The 20,718-nt window shown below is 40.6% G+C and overlaps 1 protein-coding gene across 1 annotated transcript in view; it reads left to right on the top strand.

Annotated features, from left to right (window-relative positions):
* Positions 1 to 20,718, top strand: part of WWC1 (WW and C2 domain containing 1) — a 153,630-nt gene that overhangs the window by 132,007 nt on the left and 905 nt on the right. Inside the window, exons 16-22 of the mRNA XM_069102405.1 lie at positions 5,949 to 6,104; positions 10,601 to 10,701; positions 11,594 to 11,729; positions 13,694 to 13,858; positions 14,212 to 14,304; positions 16,594 to 16,827; positions 20,039 to 20,160. Of these exons, the coding sequence (XP_068958506.1) occupies positions 5,949 to 6,104; positions 10,601 to 10,701; positions 11,594 to 11,729; positions 13,694 to 13,858; positions 14,212 to 14,304; positions 16,594 to 16,827; positions 20,039 to 20,160 (1,007 nt within the window). The remainder of the gene's footprint in view (positions 1 to 5,948; positions 6,105 to 10,600; positions 10,702 to 11,593; positions 11,730 to 13,693; positions 13,859 to 14,211; positions 14,305 to 16,593; positions 16,828 to 20,038; positions 20,161 to 20,718) is intronic.

Genomic DNA, 20,718 nt, shown 5'->3' with positions numbered 1-20,718 from the left:
TTCCATTCCCATAACTACACAGAAAAACAAAATATACATAAATGCAAAGTAATTTAGGCCATCATGAGAAAGGGAGTCACTGGGTAACCTGCGCACATCTTGAGTAGAATGTTGTACCTGAGCTGAACCTTGACCTGTAGTTCAAGGCTAACATGATTTTATCAGCATTAAAAAAGTTATAGCGTCCAGAAGCGTATTGTGTTCAACCAGGGATTCCAAGACTTGCAATTGAGTCTCCTTCCCATACTGGCATTCTCTTGTTCTTTGATTCTCCCAACTCATTGTTTCCTATCTCAGGAAACTGAGAGAAATTGTGCTTCCTCTCTCCCAGGATGCCTAGGGCTCAGAGGGTACCCTTTCTCCTCTGATCAGAATTGAAGCCCTAGCTCAGAAATTACAATTGCTACTCTTTCTCTCCTTTAGTCTGTTTCTTCTTTACCTCTGAAACAGCAATAAACATTTCCAAAGGGAAAAGAATGTATCCATTCTCTCTGATTCCACTTTCCCAAGATCTAGAATTCAAAGAAGGAATAAAGGGAAATGTTTAAAGGAGATTATTGGAAGTAGTCTCCTGTCTGCTCTCCAGAACAGCTGCTGTTCCATTCTGGACAGAACTCTGCAAACTTAGCAAGCAAATGCAGCTCCAAAGGCCATGTAGGTAATCTTTTACTTTCTGAATGACCTTTCCCCTAAATGTCCAAGATAACTATAATGTCCTGTTTTTAGATATACAAAGGAGGCAGATTTTAGGAGACTCCTTTGGTGTTCTCATCCAATATCACAAGGAGTGGGGAACCTGTGGCCTCGAGGCCAGATGTGGCCCTCTAAGTCCTCAAGTGCAGCCCTTTGACAGAATCCAAACCTCAGGACTTGAGGGGATTTGTTCTGTCAAGTTTGAATTTGGTCAGAGAGCCACATTTGAGGATTTAGAGGGCCAAATGTGGCCTCGAGGTCACAGGCTCCTCACTGCCGATCATGACCCTCAAGGAACTGTTACTTTTAGCTACCTTAAACCTCTTCTTGTTTAAGCCTGTTTCTTCCAATTCTGTGCTGAAGAGCCATTTGTAGGAATGTTTTACCAGACTCACCTTGGGAACCCATCGGTTGTACCTAGTGAGGAAGGAAGTTGGCCCTTTCTCTCTATTGTGGAATTGGAGTATGGAAGAGATATTTAAGGGACTCTTAACTGGACCAAAGTGGACCCAGGCCATAGGGTCCAACTGATTGACATTACTGCTCCAAAACTTCCTTTACCTCCCATTCACAACTTCCTGGGAACAAGGGTGCATCCTAACTGGAGGGGACTGTGCAGATTACAAAGGGGGTCATTCATCAGCCTGGTAGAGTAGGGAATGTGCTGGCCTTTAACAAAGGAAACATCAAGGTTTTGACATTTGCTAATTATATTGCTGTAGGTAAATCACTTAATCTCTTTTTGCCTTAGTCTCCTCATTTACAAAATGGGAATAATAATCCTGATTTACTGCTCTACAGAGTTATTACTGGGAAGCACCCTGTAAACCTTAAAGCACTATAAATACTTATTATCTGTTAGATCACAGATCTAGAGGTAAAAGTTATTTCAGAGGCTACCTAATCTAACCCTTTCATTTTGTAGATCAGGAAATTGAGGCCCAGGGAGGTTAATGACCTGTCCAAGATCACAAGTACTGTGAGAGGGGTTTTTTGCACTATACTATGGTGCCTCATTTTCCATACACATAAATTTATACATGCATGATATATACATGTATGTGTGGTGCCTCATTTTCCATATACACAAACCTATATACATATATGATATATAACACATATGTATATATGTGTATATATCCATGTATGTTTAGTGTGTTCCCTCAGCAAAGTGGAAAGTCTGGGCCTTTATTGGCTTATTTCTCTTTAGCAAGAAACGCAGAAGAGGCAAAGCCATGCTTTGACTCTGGAATTCTCAATGTTCTTACAGCTCTGACATTCTGTGTTCTGTCTTCTAAGAGCCCCTTCAGCCCTGGTAGTCTTCAGTTCCAAGATTCTCCCCCATTCCTTTCCCCATCTTAAGAAATTGAGAGAAATGGTCCCTGGACCCTGCATCAAGTTCCTCAGGGGCTCTGTAACAAATAGAAATGGATGATGAGGTGGCAATAAATTGATCAGGCTTTGGCAGATTCGCGAGTAGCAGCTCCAAAAGGTTTTCTGGCTTCCCAGTGAAGTGTTTCCCCAGCCCTGGGGTATTTCTCAATTAGAAGAAAATCAGTCCTGTTTCCTCTTCCTAATTGGTTGTCTTTTATTCCTCCTTTCTAATTGAAATCTGGCCATTGTAGGTTGCCATGGAGGCAGCTGAATCTCTCCATCTCACTTTGGCACTTATCTATATTCAGCTGCCTGATGAGAAGCTCACCTCACTAGGTCACTTGAAAATGTTGAGTTGCTTACTCAAATAATGGCCTGTCAGATTTTGAAGGGGGAGAGGAGCAGAAATGTGAGGAATCAGGGAGGTTCTGGCCACCTTAAGGATTAGGTTCCTTTATCTTGGATGGGCCTGGGAAATGTGCTATCTTCATCCATTTGCATTTCATTCAGTAATTAATTATTAATCTCCTACTTAGTACTATGCACTAAGAAAAATTTATTGAGAATAAGACTTGGTCCCTGATTAAAGAGTTTATATTGGTGGGTGAGTAATAATAACAGTAATAATAACTAGCATTTATGGTACGCAAAGTGTGTTACCTATGTATCTGTTTTGATCCTCACAGCAACCCAATAAGGTAGATAGTGTTATTACCCAGATGAGAAACGAGGATGCTGAAAAGGTAGCTGAGGGTTTAAGTGTCTTGCCTGGGGGCACACAGATAGTAATTATCTGAGGCAAGGCTTACTTCAGATAGTTAGGTCTTATAGAGCCCCTACTATAAAATGTGTCCAGCATGCACAGATATTAGCTATTATCATCATCATCATTATTTTCCTCTCTAAGAGTGCTGTATAACAATTAAATCCGAATGCAGTTCAAAATCTAAGGGCTACAGAGTTTGAAGAAGGTGGAGATTAGTAAAGATAGCAGTCATGAGGGAAGACTTCCTGGTAGATATTTGAAGTAGGACTTGGAAGGATGGATAAGATTTGCGTAGACTGGAAAGAAAGGGCTAGGCATTCTTTCCAGCCCCGTTTTCCTACCCTGGTGGCGCCTGAGCTTGACTAACAACTTGTGGTTTCCCATTCCCTCTGGCTCCAACCTTCATCTCTTGCCTTTCCTTCTCACTCCACCCATACCTCTTGACTTATCCTGTAGCCACTTTTTTCCTTAGCTCCACCCACCTCGCCACCATCATTTTTTTTACTACTGTGCCATACTGCTCACAATCTGCCATTAAAATAGAATGAATGTGTAGCAAGTAAAAGAAACACAGCGTTGTTGTGAGGTTCAAATGAGATAATGCATGTAAAGCACTTTACAAAACTTAAAGCACTATATGAGTGCCAATTAGCATCATCCTCATTATCATCATTAGCCTACAATCATAAAGCCTCCAGTCTGATGATGACTTCATTTCCTGAGCCTCCTACTGCACTTGTGCTGAGCTCAAGTAAGACAAGAGTATTCTGGGAAATGTTTAACAATTCATCTAGGAGGAGAAATATACACACCCATACTTTTAAGTTTAATCTGCATTATTAACTTTTTTCAAGCTGAGACAATCAACAAAACAATAAATAGAGCCCTACTTGGTGAAGATTGCCAATTTTTGAGGTGTAAATGTTCACACTGAAACTTTAACAATCAACTAACTCTTAGAATGGGAGGGAGTCATCATCATCATCATTATTTCCTTTCACTTGATTCATTGCTATATGTTTATTAATCTCTATAACAATCTAGGTGTATTTGAGAAAATGTATTTCTCATTAATAAATTTATAGTCTCTTATCATTAATTAAATTATTAGCTCAAGCTCCCACTCAAATTCATTAAATGTTATTTAATGAACTAGAGAAACTTTTACCACTAGTAATTACTTTTTCATCTATATTTAAATATTAACATGACTAGAATAAATAATTTTTAAACAAAAGAACAAATAAATATACACATACAGATATGTATGTGTATATATATACATATATGATATGTGTGATATTAATAAAGAACTACTTACATTTGACTATTACCAACAGTGTCAACTCAAACCCTCAGACATCAGTAGTTAATCTCTCTTCATTTGTTTGTAAATTCAGTCTCGACTCATTCAACTTACTCCAGGTAATTATTTAACATCTTCTTAATGTTTCTCCACAAGAATATTCCCTTTACTCTTTGTATTATCTTTAACAATGACAGGAAACCATCTGTCAACTTCTCTGGAGCACTTTATAGAATTGTCTTTAAAGGCTTCTCTTCATAGGATTTCCTCCTAACAACACCCAAGATAGCTTTCATAAGAAAGAAGTTCATCCTCACCTTCTCTCTCTCACACACAGTTTCATCATAGATCCTCATGAACCCCAGAAATGCTTCAGCTCAAGGCATTTCTCAACTGATACTTCCAACTGTCAGCCTGTCTTTCCCTCACCCTGCCCCCCAACCCTGCCCCAACATTTCATCTAAAGTCTTAAAGCTAGTTACAACGTCTGAACTCTTAAAAATTGGTAACAGTCTCTAAGAAGTATGCATTTAGAAAGCGGAGTTACGGGAGTTTTCCTCATTGACTTGAGAATCTGCCTCCATAGAAATGGATGATGATGATGATGATGATGATGATGATGATGATGAAGACGACAATGAAATGATGAATTAATCAGGTTTTGGCTTATATGGGATTATCAGTGGCAATTCAGAAAGTTTTTCTGGTCTCCTAGTGAAATCCCAAGGTATTTTTCCTTTGGAGGAGAATCAGTCCTATTTGCCCATGGTAAATCTTTTGACTCTGCCAGAGCAGTTCTAATGTCTAGTCATCTAGGGGCAAACTTGCCTAGCAAGTGGATTGTCCCCAGCTACCTTGAATCTCCTTCCACTACCCTGTTCTTTGGCGTTTCTACCATTGTGGGAACCACTAGGTAGATATGTTTACCTAGTTTACAAAACCAATCCAGTGTTCTCCGTGGGGAAAAGAATTTGAATCTTAAAAGTTCCCAAAAGTGTAACAATATGAAACTATGCATTAATAAAGGCAAGCTTCCCTGGTATTGGTCAGAAGTAAAGTGGATTATGAAGCAGTTTCACAAGCTGGAGCTTGTCTAGGAGAGGATGTCTAGGATGGTGAGAGGCTGGGAGCTGATGTAGAAGGTTGGGGTTAGAGGAATGAGGGGTGGGTTTAGCCAAAAGAAGAAAATACTTAGCAGAGATATAATACCTGTAAATATGTATTTTTTAACTATCAGATATAAATTTGCTCTGCTTAACCCCATTGAGAGAAATTAGGAGAAGTAGCTAGAAGTCTTAGAGAGGCAAACTTAGGCTCAATGTAAAGAAAAACTTCTAAACAATTAAGAGTTCTTTGAAAGTAGGATGAATGGACTTCACCGAGATTATAAATCTTAAAGCGAAGTCCAAGGTCTAGAGAGGATTTTTCTCCCGGTATTAATGGCTTTCCATTAAATTTCCCAACTGAGATTCTTCTTGTTTATATCTGTGTCTCCCCCAGCACTTAGCCCAGTGCTGTGTATACAATAAATGCTTAATAAATGTTAGTTAACTGGAAATGGAATGAGTAAAAGGAGGATGCCTTGTTTTGTTTGATTATCCAGGCTCTGATCCTATCATGGGTCACCGGGAATGAATGGGCCATGCTTTCACAACCAAAAGGATCTAATTTTTAACTTTCCTTTACTCTCCATGAATTCCTCCCTTAGTAAACTCTGTCCCTGGTACTTTTCAAACCGTTTCTGAGAGCTGAGAAGAGCCTAAGGTAGTACCAGTGGTCCAGACCTTCTCTATTCTCATGTTCCCACAGGGTGGAGCCCAGATCAGCCTTGCTGAGGTCTGCCGGTCAGGGGAGAAAACAGTACGCTGGTACAATCTCTTGAGCTACAAATACTTGAAGAAGCAAAGCCGACAAAACAAGCAAGAAGCACACAACTGCTCTGTGATGGTGGGCACTGAGAACTCGGTAAGAGGGCATGAATGAATATTTACCTCACATATATTACACTTGGAGAGATGGGGCCTCCAGAAATGGAAATAGTTGTGTCATTCAGGGAAGGAGGAGAACAGTAGAGATGCGAAATATATAGATTAAATAGGACATTGATAAACCAGAAAGCATGAAGAGAAGGTAAACCAAGGTGATAAATGGCCTTGAGTCCATGTTACATGAGAAGTGGTTGAAATAACTGGAGATATTTCGTCTAAAAGAGGATCAGAATGGTACACTATAGCCATATTTAAGTATTTGAAGGCCCTAATGTGTAAGAGGCATTAAACTTGTACTTCTGGCCCCAGGGGACAATGGCTGAATCAGGAACAATGGGTGAAGGTTACAAAGAGGCAAATTTAGACTGGATGTTAGAAAAAGTTTCCTAACAATTAGAGCCATCCAAAAATGGAACAGGCTGACTCCCTCTGGGGTCTTCAAGCAGTCTGGGTCACCACTTACTTTATGTGTTAGAGTGGGCTTTCCTTTTGAGTATGAATTGAACTTGTTGGCTGCTGGACTCTCTTCCAATTCTATGATTCTATGAGTCAGTGGAGGGAAGAGGAATAAGAAAAGAGCTAGCTATTCGTGTATATAACATGTACATATCCCTCTCTATTCAAATATTCAGACATGCATGTACACATAGATATAAATATATCCTTCAGTACTTTAAGAAGTTGTGATTTTGTCAGTGTGAGTACTTCCACACACATACACACACAGATTGAAGCCCCTCTATCACGTAGAATATGGCTTTTTGAGTACTGCTATGGACAACTAACATCCTAGTGATGAGCCTCCCCCAAACTTAGCCAGGCTGATCAAGCCTTGCACAATAGACACAGAATTCATCACCGGGACTTTACCTCAAATCTCTTCAGCTTGGGAAGGACCTGCCAAAAGTTGTGCTTTATTAGTATAGCATATGAGAACCCAGGGTCATATGTTCCACTGGCAAGATAGATGGGAAAGACAGAGAGACAGAGACAAACATCTTCATACCATAGACATTAGAATGTGTATGATATGTAGAGACAAATATAATTAGATGATAAACACACACATATAGACATACATGTGTATGTATACATCTGAGCACAAATGTCTGCCATAGCACAACTTGGCTAATAACTTTGAATTTGTCAGATGGAAATCAGCTTTTAAGCATTAAAAAAATAATAATAATAAAGCTTGCTTAAAGGAAAAAAGGTGGAGCCAATAATTTTTAAAACAACTGCTTTTATTGAGTTCTTAAATAAAAATATGTATCATATGCTTTTTCTTTTTGCTTTTTTGGAGTGGGGAGGGCAGGGCAGTTGGGGTTAAGTGACTTGCCCAAGGTCACATGGCTAGTACATATTAAGTGTCTGAGGTCGGATTTGAACTCAAGTCCTCTGACTCCAGACCCGGTGCTCTATTCACTGTGCCACTTAGCTGCCCCCATTTTCATTTTTAGTACAGTATTTTAAAGGGGGCTTAAAAACTAATATATTTTAAATTTCCTTCAAGTGTTCCTCAATGGCAAAGCAGTATGGCTATGGATTCAAGTCCTGTCTATGCCATGAACTGCCTTTGTGATGACTGTTAAGTCATTTAACTTCTCAGTGGTCCCAGGCAACTCTGTAAGAACATAGGTTACAAAGGAGTTATTGATCTATTTTTGTTAGAGAGAGTTTTCACACTGAAAGTTCCCTACACTGATTCTGCCCCTCTGTGCAGTATTTCCTGCACTCAAATAGCATAATCATTTTTTAAGCAAGCACTAAAACATATATACCTATAGTTCTCTATACACACATATGTATATGTACATATATTTGTATATATTTACATACATGTATGTTGAGTGTAAGAGCACCCATATACATAACATATAATAAATATATACATAGAGAATAGTGATAGATATGTATATAGCTTAGTGATAAATATGTATATAGCACTTAATTTTTCATTTGGTCAAGAGATTTTATTTACCTATTTATGCAATGAAACCTTAATGACCCCAATAATGCTTATTTTTCTGTACTAAAACATGGAGGGAGGAAATTCATGGCCTTCTCTTTCATTTGGAAAATGTCCTTTGAAAGTACATTTGGAGGGGCAGCCAGGGAGCACAGTGAGTAAGAGCACCGGCCCCAGTGTCGGGATGACCTGGGGATCGAATCCAGGCTCGGACACTTAGCACCCACCCAGAAATAACTGGCCGTGTAACCTTGAGCAAGTTACTTAACCCCAATTTCTTGGGGAGGCCAGGTGGCTCAGCAAGTAAGATCACCGGCTCCAGTGTCGGGATGACCTGGGGGATCAAATCCGGGCTCAGATACTCAGCACCACACCCAGAAACACCTGGCCGTGTAACCTTGAGCAAGTTACTTAACCCCAATTGCTTTAAAAAAAAAAAAATAAAGTACATTTGGATTAGACTTCCCATTTTGTGAATGGAGGACATAAAGATTGTATTAGCGGATACATAAAGACATAGGTGAACTTTATCATATGATCCAAAATTTTAAAAAATGATTTAGTTTTTAAACCCATAATCACTAGAGATAGAATTTCAGTCATCAGAAGGAAAAAAGATTTTCCTCTGAATAGGGAGAGAGGATATTTTTTCAATTAAAATCAAATATTGGACATATAGTAGGATCGCTATTTTCTGAACAGGCATAAGAAACAGTGTAGCACATGAATTGAAAGCTAGAAGACCTTTATTCAAGTGCCACCAGATGCATAGTTCCTGTATGACCCCAGTCAAGTCACTGAATCTCTCAGTGCTCTAGCCAACTCTCTGAGCCTCCTAACTACAGGGCAGGTATAATCTATATTGTTAGAGGGAGTTCCCCATTGGGTGTTCCCTATACTGATGAGGTCACAGGATGGGCTCTCCCCTAAAACATGTCTCATTATGTGATTCTAACTACATGGTAAAACCAATAGATATGTTTTGTAGGAATATATTATTGAATTCCACAGATCTTTTCCCTACCCACCGTTAGTGTAGATAAAAGAATAGCTGTCTCTGCAGCTCTGGTTGTTTTATTCTCCTAAATTGCAATAGAGTATCAGTATAATCAGGATTTCACAAGATTGATGAGTTACTTTTAAGCTCTGCTGTAGCATTCTATGCATTTTTTTATTTGAACCCCAAACTTTCTTAATTAGATTAATCCATTTATAGCACTTTGAGATATCATAAATCATAGACAACGAAAGGATATTTTATTTTTAATTTAAATTTTTATTTTATTTATTTGTTTGTTTATTTTGCCTTTTGGAGGGCAATTGGGGTTAAATAACTTGCCCAGGGTTACACGGCTAGTTTTTTTTGCGTTAAGTATCTGAGGCCAAAACTGAACTCAGGTCCTACCGACTCCCGGGCTGGCACTTTACTCACTGCACCACCTAGCCGCCCCAATTTTATTATTTTTTAAAGGATCATATAAGTAGCTGTGTGACTTGGAAAGTCATCCAAATAGGTTTAATTTTTTTATTTTGCTCTAAACTGTGGGAGAATTTTTTGGATTAAAGAAACAAAATTAATGGACAAATAATGAGATTGTTACATTTCTGAAGATGTGAGAGACTTTAAGAAAAAAAGTAATGTAGGGACTCAGGATCCAGCCTGGAAGAACTGGGCTCAAGTCCAGCTTCTGATGTGCCATATGCAATGGCACATCAGAAGTGAATGGAAGGGGGAAAGGGGGTGGCAAGTCACTGGTCCCTATCCCTAATAAAAAGAATTCACCATTCTTTGTCACTTCATGCTTCATGAGATGCTTTCCCCTCACAATCACCCTCTACTGTGGGTAATATAATTCTTATTCTTCACTTTACAGTCAACAAAACTGAGACCCAGAAAGGTAAAGCAATTTACCTGTGATCGTATGGATGGCAGCAAAAGGCAATAATGTTATTAGTGGAAAGAACAATGGGTTTAGAGTCAGAGGACTGAGATTGAACCCTGGTCTTTAGCAAATCACTTAAATTCTCTATAAGCCTCAGGGTGCTCCTCTGTAACGAGATATTATTGACCTACATGCTCTCTGTTCTTTCTACCTCCAAGGCCTCTGGACCATGAGTGATGGAATTGGCATAACTAGACTCCACTCACTGTTAACAGAATAGAGGAGGCCTAGGTGAAGGGCTCTTAAGCCTGGTATCCATCAGCTTGGTGTTTTGTTTTTTAATATTGTTCCAACTTTATTTTGAGAAAACTCATTTCCTTTGTAATTTTATGTGTTTTATTTTATGTATTTAAAGAACATTCTGAGAAGGGGTCCCAGGCTTGTTTCACCAGACTACCAAAGAGGCCCATGAACATTTAAGAACCCATGACTAGCGTTCTGAAATGGGGTTCTGGATGAGCTCCAAGATCTCTTCTAGCTTTAAAACTTTGGGGCACTATGATCATGGGCAGTGGAGCTCGGAGGCATGGTGCGTGAACCTTAAGGGCCTTCTTTCTACAGGACACTGTTTCTGCACTCCTAGAACAGACAGCTGTGGAACTGAAGGCAGTGGAGAAGAGGCTAGAGGGGGAAAGTAATGCCCTGACTATGGCAGAGAGCTGGTGAGTAAAGGAGGGCCTCCCCTCAAACCCCCTCCAGCACCAAGCAGGCCCAGCTAGGAGAGGACATGAGCACAGGTCCTTGTCCCAGGGTCCCCTCAATATACAGGAAAAGAGTTCCTTGGAGAAATCGAGGACGACTGTGCTTTCCTCTGCCTTGCCAGCTCCAAATTCCAAATGCTTTAACAATAAGAAGTGTCCTTCCACCCAGCTCCTCCTTTCATTGAGCTTTTTCTTTCAGCTTTTCCTCCTGTTGTGATTGACAGTAGAAAAATTGCTGGGTTAAGGTTGCCTTTTTTTTAAGTTCGCTTTGTCTCTGGCAAACTGCTGTGCTGGTTCAAAGAGGAGAAGGTCTGAAGCCGGAAATAGACATAGGACATGTCTTCTAAAGCTCTGGCAGAGAGTCAGTGATTTAGGCCAAATTCCCAAGCTTTTATTGGGACTTTTCACATTGTTACTTAGCAACCCTGCTTCTGTTCTCTCTCTTCCTATCCCCCTCATCCCCACACATACACATACTCTCCTCCCCACCTCTCCTGGCCATTCAGACTCTCTAAGACACTGACTTATAAATATAGCTTGGGCATACTGCAGTCAGAGTCCTGTCAAGATAAATCCCACTGTATCCCCAAAGAAATCTGTGATTTGTTTTACTTGAAGAAAATATCAGCCCCATTACAGTTACTTAGATCAGTATGTAAATCGAGGTCCTCCACTTCACTTTTCACCTTTTTCTTCCCAACAGTCCCATCCCCTTGGCTCTTCAGCTTAATGGTCCTTTTATTTTCTGAGACTCCAGACAAGAGGAACATCAGGGCAATAATCAGTAGTTAAGGGGTCATGGGAGGTTAGTCTCTCTCTGGGTTGATGACCTAAGCCCTTTGTGCTATAATAGGCCATATGATGAGGATCCCAATGGTGGCAGTGAGAACGAAGGAGCAGCTGAGGAGGAGGACGAGGAGGAGGAAGAAGACGAGGATGTTTTCACTGAGAAAAATTCGCTGGGTGTGAAAGATAGCCCAGCAGTAAAGGTAAGGAGGGCAAAAATGAATATCTGAGAGTCTGAACCAGCCTACCTAGGCAAGACACCGCAGTACATTCAGTGCTTCTTTCAGAGAAGAAAAGACCCTGTCCTTAGGTGGCTTTTGACTTCCCCCTGAGAAGTGGCTTCTGAGACAATGGGCACTCCTAGCAGCGGAGGTTTGGGAATAACCACTTTTCATCTACCAAGAAACAAACATTTCCTTTGGAAGTGGAGGAGTATAAAAAGCAGAGGGAGGTGGGGCTGAAGGGAATTTATATTTCAAGTCTTCCTGTCCCCAGTATTGGTCATAGCACTGGTAATCAAAGAAGTTAAGTGTTGCCCAAGCAAAAGTATCAAGTGAGAAGGAGATTTTATCCACCGGGCAAGAAGTGGGTTCATGATCTCTAAGATGGCTTGGTTCCTTCTATGAATCTCTTTCTCTAATGTGTCCAAGAGCCTCTCTGTTCCCCAGAAAGGAACTGGTTTACAAAGCTTCAGCTTCCTCTGGTTCCTCCTGATCTACAAGGTACAGAAGCCACCACAGTCCCTTGGTGTCCCTGCACCCAAGGTTTTGTCAGAACCCGTTACTCATTCCTCTCTTTGCCCCAGCTGCTTCCCCAGCCCTATCCTTTCTTTGTCCTGTTGTTACTAAGTGTAGCTCTGCCCAAAGCTTTATAGAAAAGAGATAACCTGCTGTAGCTCCTTGATCTTATCTCTTCTGTCTCTATGATTACTATTAGTATTTGTGTATCCCTACTAGTTTAAAAAAAAAATTTGACGAGGGAATTATTAGTCACATTATAACAGTCTTCACTTTAGAAGCTTAGTCTGTCTCTATCCCTGCTCATGCCAAATTTCTATAAATGCCAAGTTTCCCTCGTTCATTTTAGAGCAGTGGGTCTAGAGTCAGGAAGACCCAACTTCAAATCCAGCCTCAGACACCTAACTAGCTGGGTTACACTGGGTAAACTTCTGTTTACCTCAATTTCAACATCTGTAAAATGGGGATAACAGTTTCTACTTCCCAGGGTTGTTGTAAAGAGCAAATAAGATAGGAATTGTAAAGCACTTAACACAGTACCTAGCAGATAGTAAGCATAATATAAATGTTCCACATTGTACATGTTAGGGGTATAGCCCTCTGCTATCTGGAAAATCTACTTAAAATTTTTTGGTCCTCCCTCCACACCAGAGAAGAAGTTTGAATTTTTTCTTTTATGGGGTGTCTATAGTACTTTGTTGTAAAATTTGGACTGGTATATATTATATAATATAATATATACAAATAATGTATAAGTAAATATACAAGTAATGTATAAATTATACATATATTCATGCATTTCTGAGTTTCACTTTTTTGATGTGATCTGCTGGCCTTCATGTGTCATTTGAAGCTTCAGCAAAACTCTCAAAAACTTACCATTTATTTTCTCATGCTGACCCATGATATATCAAAGCCAAAATGGGAAAAGTCATGATGTGGAAGGGATAACTGTATCATCATCATCATCATCATCATCATTACTCGACAGAGAATGTTGGACAGACCTTTAAAATATTTTTTAAGTCCTGCTAGGCTCTTCAGAAATTAACATAAAACATGAGAAATTGAATGTAAATAAGTAAGTATGAGGGAAATCAGATTTCAATTTACAAGAGTCGCCCTTCTGTGTAAAAGCAAGGTGCACCTCTACTGGCTATTTGGATTTTTTTTTCTAGAGGTTGCAAATACCCTCCTGCTGATTCAGCATAGGAAGGGCCCCAGGGGGATGTAGAAAGTGCTCGCTCCAGATGTCAGAATACAGCAGAAGCAGTGATGAGCTGCAGGGGAGAAGAGGGAAATGTCAGGCTATGCTGACAGCGAAGAAAACCTGAGCCTAGAAGAATCAGTCAGATTCCTGGTTCCCAAAAGTGGGTAGTTGGGTCTTCATGAATGATGAATGGCTTTAGGATGAGTGACTTTTTCCTCAGGTGGACAAAGAAACCAACACAGAAAGCCTGACATCATCACCTACAGTTGTGCGGCCCAAAGATCGAAGGATGGGCAACCCACCCCCTACGCCATTTGTCCGAGGGAGCACCATTATTCGCTCTAAGACCTTCTCTCCTGGGCCTCAGAGTCAGTATGTGTGTCGGGTAAGTGACAATAATGGAGAACCATTCTTTCATCTCCAACATCTTTTACATCCACATCCTCATTGTCACCACTTCAGGTGAATTCCCTTATGCCTGTACTATTGTAGTAGTGCCCCAGCCTGTGATCCTGCCTGAATCTCTCTCCCCTCTATCCCAGTCTATATGCTACTTTCAGATTCATCTTCTTAAAACATATCATGTAAAAAAAAATAATGGCTCCTTGTTCTCTGTAGGATGAAGCCTGGCATTCAAGGCTCTCTCAGACTCCAAGCACCAACCCTTGTTCACAGAATAGATTTCAGTACTAATGAGAATAGCTCCACATTTACTTTATGTTGACATTTCTCTTTCAGTTGAATCGAAGTGATAGCGATAGCTCAACCCTATCCAAAAAGCCACCTTTTGTTCGAAATTCCCTGGAGAGAAGAAGTGTCCGAATGAAGAGGGTAAGAAATCGCTTTGAAGCTATTTTTTCATCCAGGGCCTTCTCACCCTCGCCACAGATGAAAATGCCCTTCACAAGCAGCCAATAATGTTGTAGGACCCAGTGGACTTTATCTTCACGAGTTTTGATGTTAAGGATCCAGCTTTTTGAAATAGGAAGCCTGAATGGGGGAAGGATGATGTGTGTGCATTTTGAGTTGGCATACTTAGCTGTGCTTGACAAAAGCATCAACCTCTAATTAGATAGGAAGTTCCTCAGGGGCTTATTTATTTGGTAAACTCTCCCCCAGCCCTAACCTCTTTAGCCCTTTGCATCAGGTGCTATACTGAGTAAATGCAATCCAACTGGCTGACCAATTAAGACTTCTGGCAGCCTTCTGCAGCAATAAAGAACTTGAGTTTCCAAGAGCCTCTCAAAAGCAGTGAAGTGCAAATGGATTTTTTTGTAAACCAGCTAGAAACTGACACTGAAAGCTGACAATCTGTCCCTAAAAGAAATGGAGATTCCTTCTGGAAAAATTACTGCTTGGAACTGGGAAGCAAAGGACCATTCCAGTTCTTTACAAGTCAAGTCTGGACTAGATTAAGGAAGTGATTTACAAATGCAGGGAATGCCACATGGTTGTCCTATAGTGGAGAATGGCATAAAAGGAAAGATCTGCAGCACCCAGGGCCATATTTAAACAAAGAAGGGACTGTTGAGCTTTAGATTTACATCTAGAACTAAGGAATCAACCAATCCACAAGCATTTACTTAACACCTACTATGGACCAGGCATTATTGGCACATGTGCAGAGTATCTCTAACCTTGGCACATGCACAGAATACCTATAACAACATCTCCCTGCTTTTGGGAGAAGTATGAGGATGTGTACTGGAAATGTCTTTGAGAGACTATGGAACGTGTATTGACTGTGACTGATTCTGGTTGCACTCTATGCTTATACACACTTACACCCACACACAAATCTATAGGTATATAGATCTATAGATGTAAATAACGATAAAGATAGAGAGATAGCTAAAAAAAAATATGGATTTAAATATATTTAATTAAATTAATTAAATATATTTTAATATATTTTTCCATTCATTAATCTACATGCCTCTCCTTTAAAACCAGGGTGAAAACCAACCTTCTTCAGGAAGTCTTCCCTGATTAATCTCAACCAGTGCTGACTGGTTTTAATATGGGAATACGAAAGACATAGATTTAGCTAAAGATAAAGAAAGGTATGTACAGATATAGATATAAAGAGAGATAGAAGTGATATAGAGCTAAAGATAGAGATACACATACAGCTATACACAAATACAAAGTAACTTCAAATTAACTGAGTCCATCAATGAATTCAAGTGGCCAGCAATGTCACTAGTCTAAGGAAGCTCTTGCCTGGTCCTAAACAAGGTATTATATTCCTAGAGCAGCTATCCATTGTTCATTCCTTCTTCCCCTAAATTATTTTCTCTGCTCATGAGCAAGAAGGGAAGAGGTAGCCTGTTGAAGGAAATGTAAGGAGGTCAGGGGGAGGCATGACATTCATTATACTTATCCAGAAAAGTTCAGGAACCCATGACATTTATGCAGCACTTGGGGGTAGACATCTAACCCAGATTTTCCAAGGACAATAACTGGGTTGCTGAGAAAAAAGATCTTATAGAAGTACGGCATGGACTCTCCAATCCCTGAACTACCAGAAAAAATGCAGGTGTTTGAGCTTTAGCACCTGTGACAGCACTGTCCTTAACTACAGCTTGGCTACACCAATTTCTAATATTTGGCTCTGTTCAAAAAAAAAAAGACATTAGGTTTTCTTCCTCTGAGAACTTCACTCAAAATATAGAATGTATGACCCTGTAAAAGTCACATAACCTCTTTGAGTCTCAGTTTCCTCAGTAAAAAGAAGGGGTTGGACTAGATGACCTCTGAAGTCCCTTCCAGCTCTAAATTTCAGATCCTATGATCTCTTGCATTAAGGAGTTTAAAATCTAGCTATGGAGGGAAGAAACACAAAACTCCTTAAGAGATCATAAAGTAGTTTATTCATAAATGAGTCGTACGTGAACCAAGCATGCAAATGCCAAGGGAGTTTTAAATAGAGGAGCAGTCAGCACTGGTTGAGATTAATCAGGGAAGACTTCCTGAAGAAGGTTGTTTTTCACCCTGGTTTTAAAGGAGAGGCATATAGATTAATGAGTGGAAAAGAAGAAGCTTTTAAAATCAAGGGAACAGTATAAGCAAAGTGGATTGTTCAAATGATAAGTAGTAGTAACCACTTCTCTCTTCCAGCCATCGTCTGTCAAGTCCCTCAGAGCTGAGCGCCTAATCCGCACCTCATTAGATCTAGAGTTAGACCTGCAGGCTTCGAGGACTTGGCATAATCAGCTGACACAAGAAATCTCGGTGCTGAAGGAGCTGAAGGAGCAACTGGAGAGAGCCAAGAGCCATGGGGAAAAGGAGCTGCCTCAGTGGGTCCGAGATGACGAACGGTACCGGCTCTTGCTGAGGATGGTAGAAAAGAGGGTAAGTGACAACGAATGGAGAAGTTCTGCTCCAGCGTTCTCAGATTAAATCCTTGGGTAGGATCAGGTCTACAGTGGGAATGCTCTCCGTGAAACCATTGTATTCTGTAAAAGAAACCTTTGGTGAAAGGTAATTAAGACTAGGAGGGATTTTCTCTGTGGTCAGACAGAATATCGCTTATAAAAAAGGTAAGCAAACTTGGTGCTTTTTGCCCACACAGGAGAAATCATTTGCAAATGAATGAATGAGAAGAGGCTGAAATTTTTATTGGTAATGCACCAGGCTGATCAGAAAGACCTATAGTCAACAATGATTGTTCCAAATGTACCTAATTTTGAACAGACATAAATATGCTATGGGAATCCAAGCAGCTATGACAGCAATAGTCCACACATAACTGTCTCTGTAGCATTTACCTTAACCAGCCCATCCAGCATCGTATTTATAAATAATTGTTCATAAAGAATAATATTTGAAGGGCAGAATTATTAATACAGCCACCTCAGGAGATCAGGTGTCTCTGAGACTGACTCAGAGATGAGGCATTATTAATGTTTCTGGCAATCAAGATTGGAGCACATGTAACCAATTCCCTCAATTCTAACCAGAAATCTTAGATCCAGTGTCTAGATACCTTAAGGGACAAGAAACTAGTGCGGAACTTTTTACAATGACAAAGCCGTGTTTTCACGGAAGAGTTTTCTTTGTGATTCAATTTAACTACCAAGGAAAAGGCTTAAGGTTCAAGACAACACGTTGGAAGATTTTCAGAATAGAAAGTATAAGTGTGCCCTGCCTTCAGATAACCCAATTTGGAAAAATTCAGCCTTATAAAACAGAAAAACAAGAACACAGTCTTTTACATTATCTAACACTTGTTTTCATAGTATTCTGTGAATCCATCTGCTGGGTGAATGATAGTTCACTTGTAAATAAGGGGCAGTTGCTTGGCACAGGAGAGAGAACGCTGGGCCTCAAGTCGGGAAGAGTCGATTTCAAATTTGGCCTTTCGCCTCTAGCCGTGTGACCTTGGGCAAGTCAGTTAACCTTGCTTACCTTAGTTCCCTTAACTGTACAATGAGGGTGAGAACAGCACCTGCCTCACAGGGTTGTTTTGAAGATCACGTGAGTTAATGTTTATAAAAGTACCTAGCACAGTGCCGGGCATGTTGTAGTTCAGTCACTTTTCAGTTGTGTCAGACTCTTTGTGAGCTCTTTGGGGTTTTCTCGGCCAAGATAACTGGAGTGCTTTGCCCTTTCCTTCTCCAGTTCCTTTTACAGGTGAGAAAACTGAGGCAAACAGGGCGAAGCGACTTGCCCAGGGTCACACAGTAAGTGTCTGAGATCGTACTTGAACTCAGGAAGATGAGTCTTCCTGACTCTCTGCACTGTGGCGCCCTCCTAGCTGCTCTGCCTGGCACCTAGCAGGTACTATAATAAATGGTAGCTATTGTTACGATGCAAATGATCCTAAAAGAAGTGTGTTGTTGCTTCTGAGACTTCATGACCCTGTTCAGGGTTTTCTTGGCAAAGACCCTGTAGGAGTTTGCCATGTTCTTCCCCAGCTCATTTTACAGATGATGAAACTGAGGCCAACAGGGTTAAATGACTTGCCCAGGGTCATACCACGCCACCCAAAAGAAGTGTGGCATAGTGGAAAGAACCCAATTCCTAGAACACTAGATTAAAAGGCCAAGAACATGGAGTTTTTAATATTAGTTTACATCTATGTAGTGTCTTCCTTCAGAATGGCTCCTATGGAAACTTGATGGGGCTGGTGGCAGCTTGCCACCACACAGTGGATAAAGAAACAGATGTGGAACCAGGAAGACCTGAGTTCAAATTTAGCCTCATACCCTTACACTAGCTAGGCGATCCTGGTTGAGTCACTTAACCTCTGCCTGCCTTAGTTTCCTCTTCTGTAAAATGGGAATAATAATAGCACTGATTATCACTGATACAGTTGTGAGGATTAAATGAAATAATACCTGTGGGGCAGCTAGGTGGCGCAGGGAATAGAACACCAGCCCTGGAGTCAGAAGGACCTGAGTTTGGATCCAGACTCAGACATTTAACACGTACCAGCCATGTGACCTTGGGCAAGTCACTTAACCCCAATTACCCTGCCTTCCCCCCTCCAAAATTGCAAAAATTAAAGATAAAAATAAATTATTTAAATGACATAATGCTTGTAAAGTACTTTGAAAACCTTAAAACTTTATATAGCTACAATAATAGCTGTAGATGCTAGCTATTGTCATTATCATTGCACTAACAGAAGCTAACACTCCCAGTCTCACCAAATCTCCATAGCAACAGCAGAAGCAAGGAATATGTTCATATGGTGCTTTTTAGTTGATAAAGTGTTTTATAGACATCGTCTTATTTGATCCTCTCCACATAAATGAGGAAACCAGACGACCCCAGAAGGTTATTTGCCCCAAGTCAGTCAAGGGGCAGAGTCAGGACCAGAACCCAGATCTGCTGTCCCTAACTCCATTGCTCTAGCAGGGATCCCCCCCACCGACACCACAGCTCCAGGCTTATTTCCCATACTAAAATACCACTCCTTTCCCAAATCTGAACTTTTGCATCTATAAAATGGGGATACATAATTTAATTTAGCAAGTATTTATGAAATGCCTCCTTAATACAGTGCTTATGAGTAAACACTGTCTAAAGCACTATGGATTCAAAGATGAAATGAAAAGTAATTAATCATGCTCACACTTTCTATACCACAGGGGGGTTGTATGGAACACGTTTTTGTTAACTGTAAAGTGGCATATAAACATGAGGTGGTGGGGCTGGTTAGGACAGAGAAGATGTGCCTCTGTTTCACGGACATGCACATAGTAACCATTTCTATAAATCTCCTTCTCCCCACCTTCCCGAATGTTTCATTCAATCTCTGCCTCTCATTTCTTTCTGTGACAGCACAGGTCAGTTCATTGACCCAGATAAATCCTGCTGATCTAACATGTATTTTGTACAGTGTTACGATAACTTACTTATTTTTATTTTGAATAAAATTCATCATAAAATAAATCATCATGGAGCACGAGAAGTGCTCAGAATAACCTCTTCCATCACATTTGGACCCCGACCGCAGAAGCCTCATCACTTTGTATTAAAATGAACTCTTCTCTCACTGACCAGTCCCTAGAGGCTTGCGAGTTAACTGAACTGTTGGAATTGCTTTGCCCTGCAGGCAGAGAGGGCTGAGCACAAGGGTGAGTTACAGGCTGACAAGATGATGAGAGCTGCAGCTAAGGATGTCCACCGACTACGGGGGCAGAGTTGTAAAGAGCCCCCAGAAGTACAGTCATTCAGGTAGGAGCCATGATGCCCTACTTCACTGCTCAGTCTCTCCATTTCCCTATCCTTCTCTTTTTTGTTCCTGTGCTCCTTTCTCTGTCTTCCTCTGATTTTTCCTTCTCCTTCACTCCCCTCTTTCTCCTTTACTCTCACACTGCCTTCTTGTCCCACTTTCCCCACCTCCCTATTCTCATTGGCCTCCCGCACAGGGCTGGCTCTCAGTAACAGATGATTCTCTGTTGCCAAGTCTTCCCTGGTGATGCATGAGCCCTTGCATGCTCGTCCCCTGGCTGGCTTTATCAGGTCTCAGCACAATGCTGCCTAATTTGTCAGACGCTCTTGTTTAATGAATGAACCACCTGCTCCAGCCTTTATTATTACATTTCTATCACTGGTAATTGTAGGGGATTGGCTGAAGAGGCTGAGTGATAAATACAGTTTGGGGTGATTTATTCTCACTGATCCCTTCCGGCTTCACAAACTTACAGCCCTTGTCTCAGGGCAGTCAGAGCACTACTTTGAGAACACAGGGACATTGCCTTGGTAACATTTTCCTAAACTGTCTGACCTTCG

This window comes from Petaurus breviceps, unplaced genomic scaffold (genome assembly GCF_028583685.1).
Source record: "Petaurus breviceps papuanus isolate PSGF00001 unplaced genomic scaffold, PetGlider_PUasm1.0 551, whole genome shotgun sequence".
Taxonomy (NCBI): Eukaryota; Metazoa; Chordata; class Mammalia; order Diprotodontia; family Petauridae; genus Petaurus; species Petaurus breviceps.
Note: the sequence above shows the minus strand (reverse complement) of the source record. Positions and strands in the feature narration are given on the sequence as shown.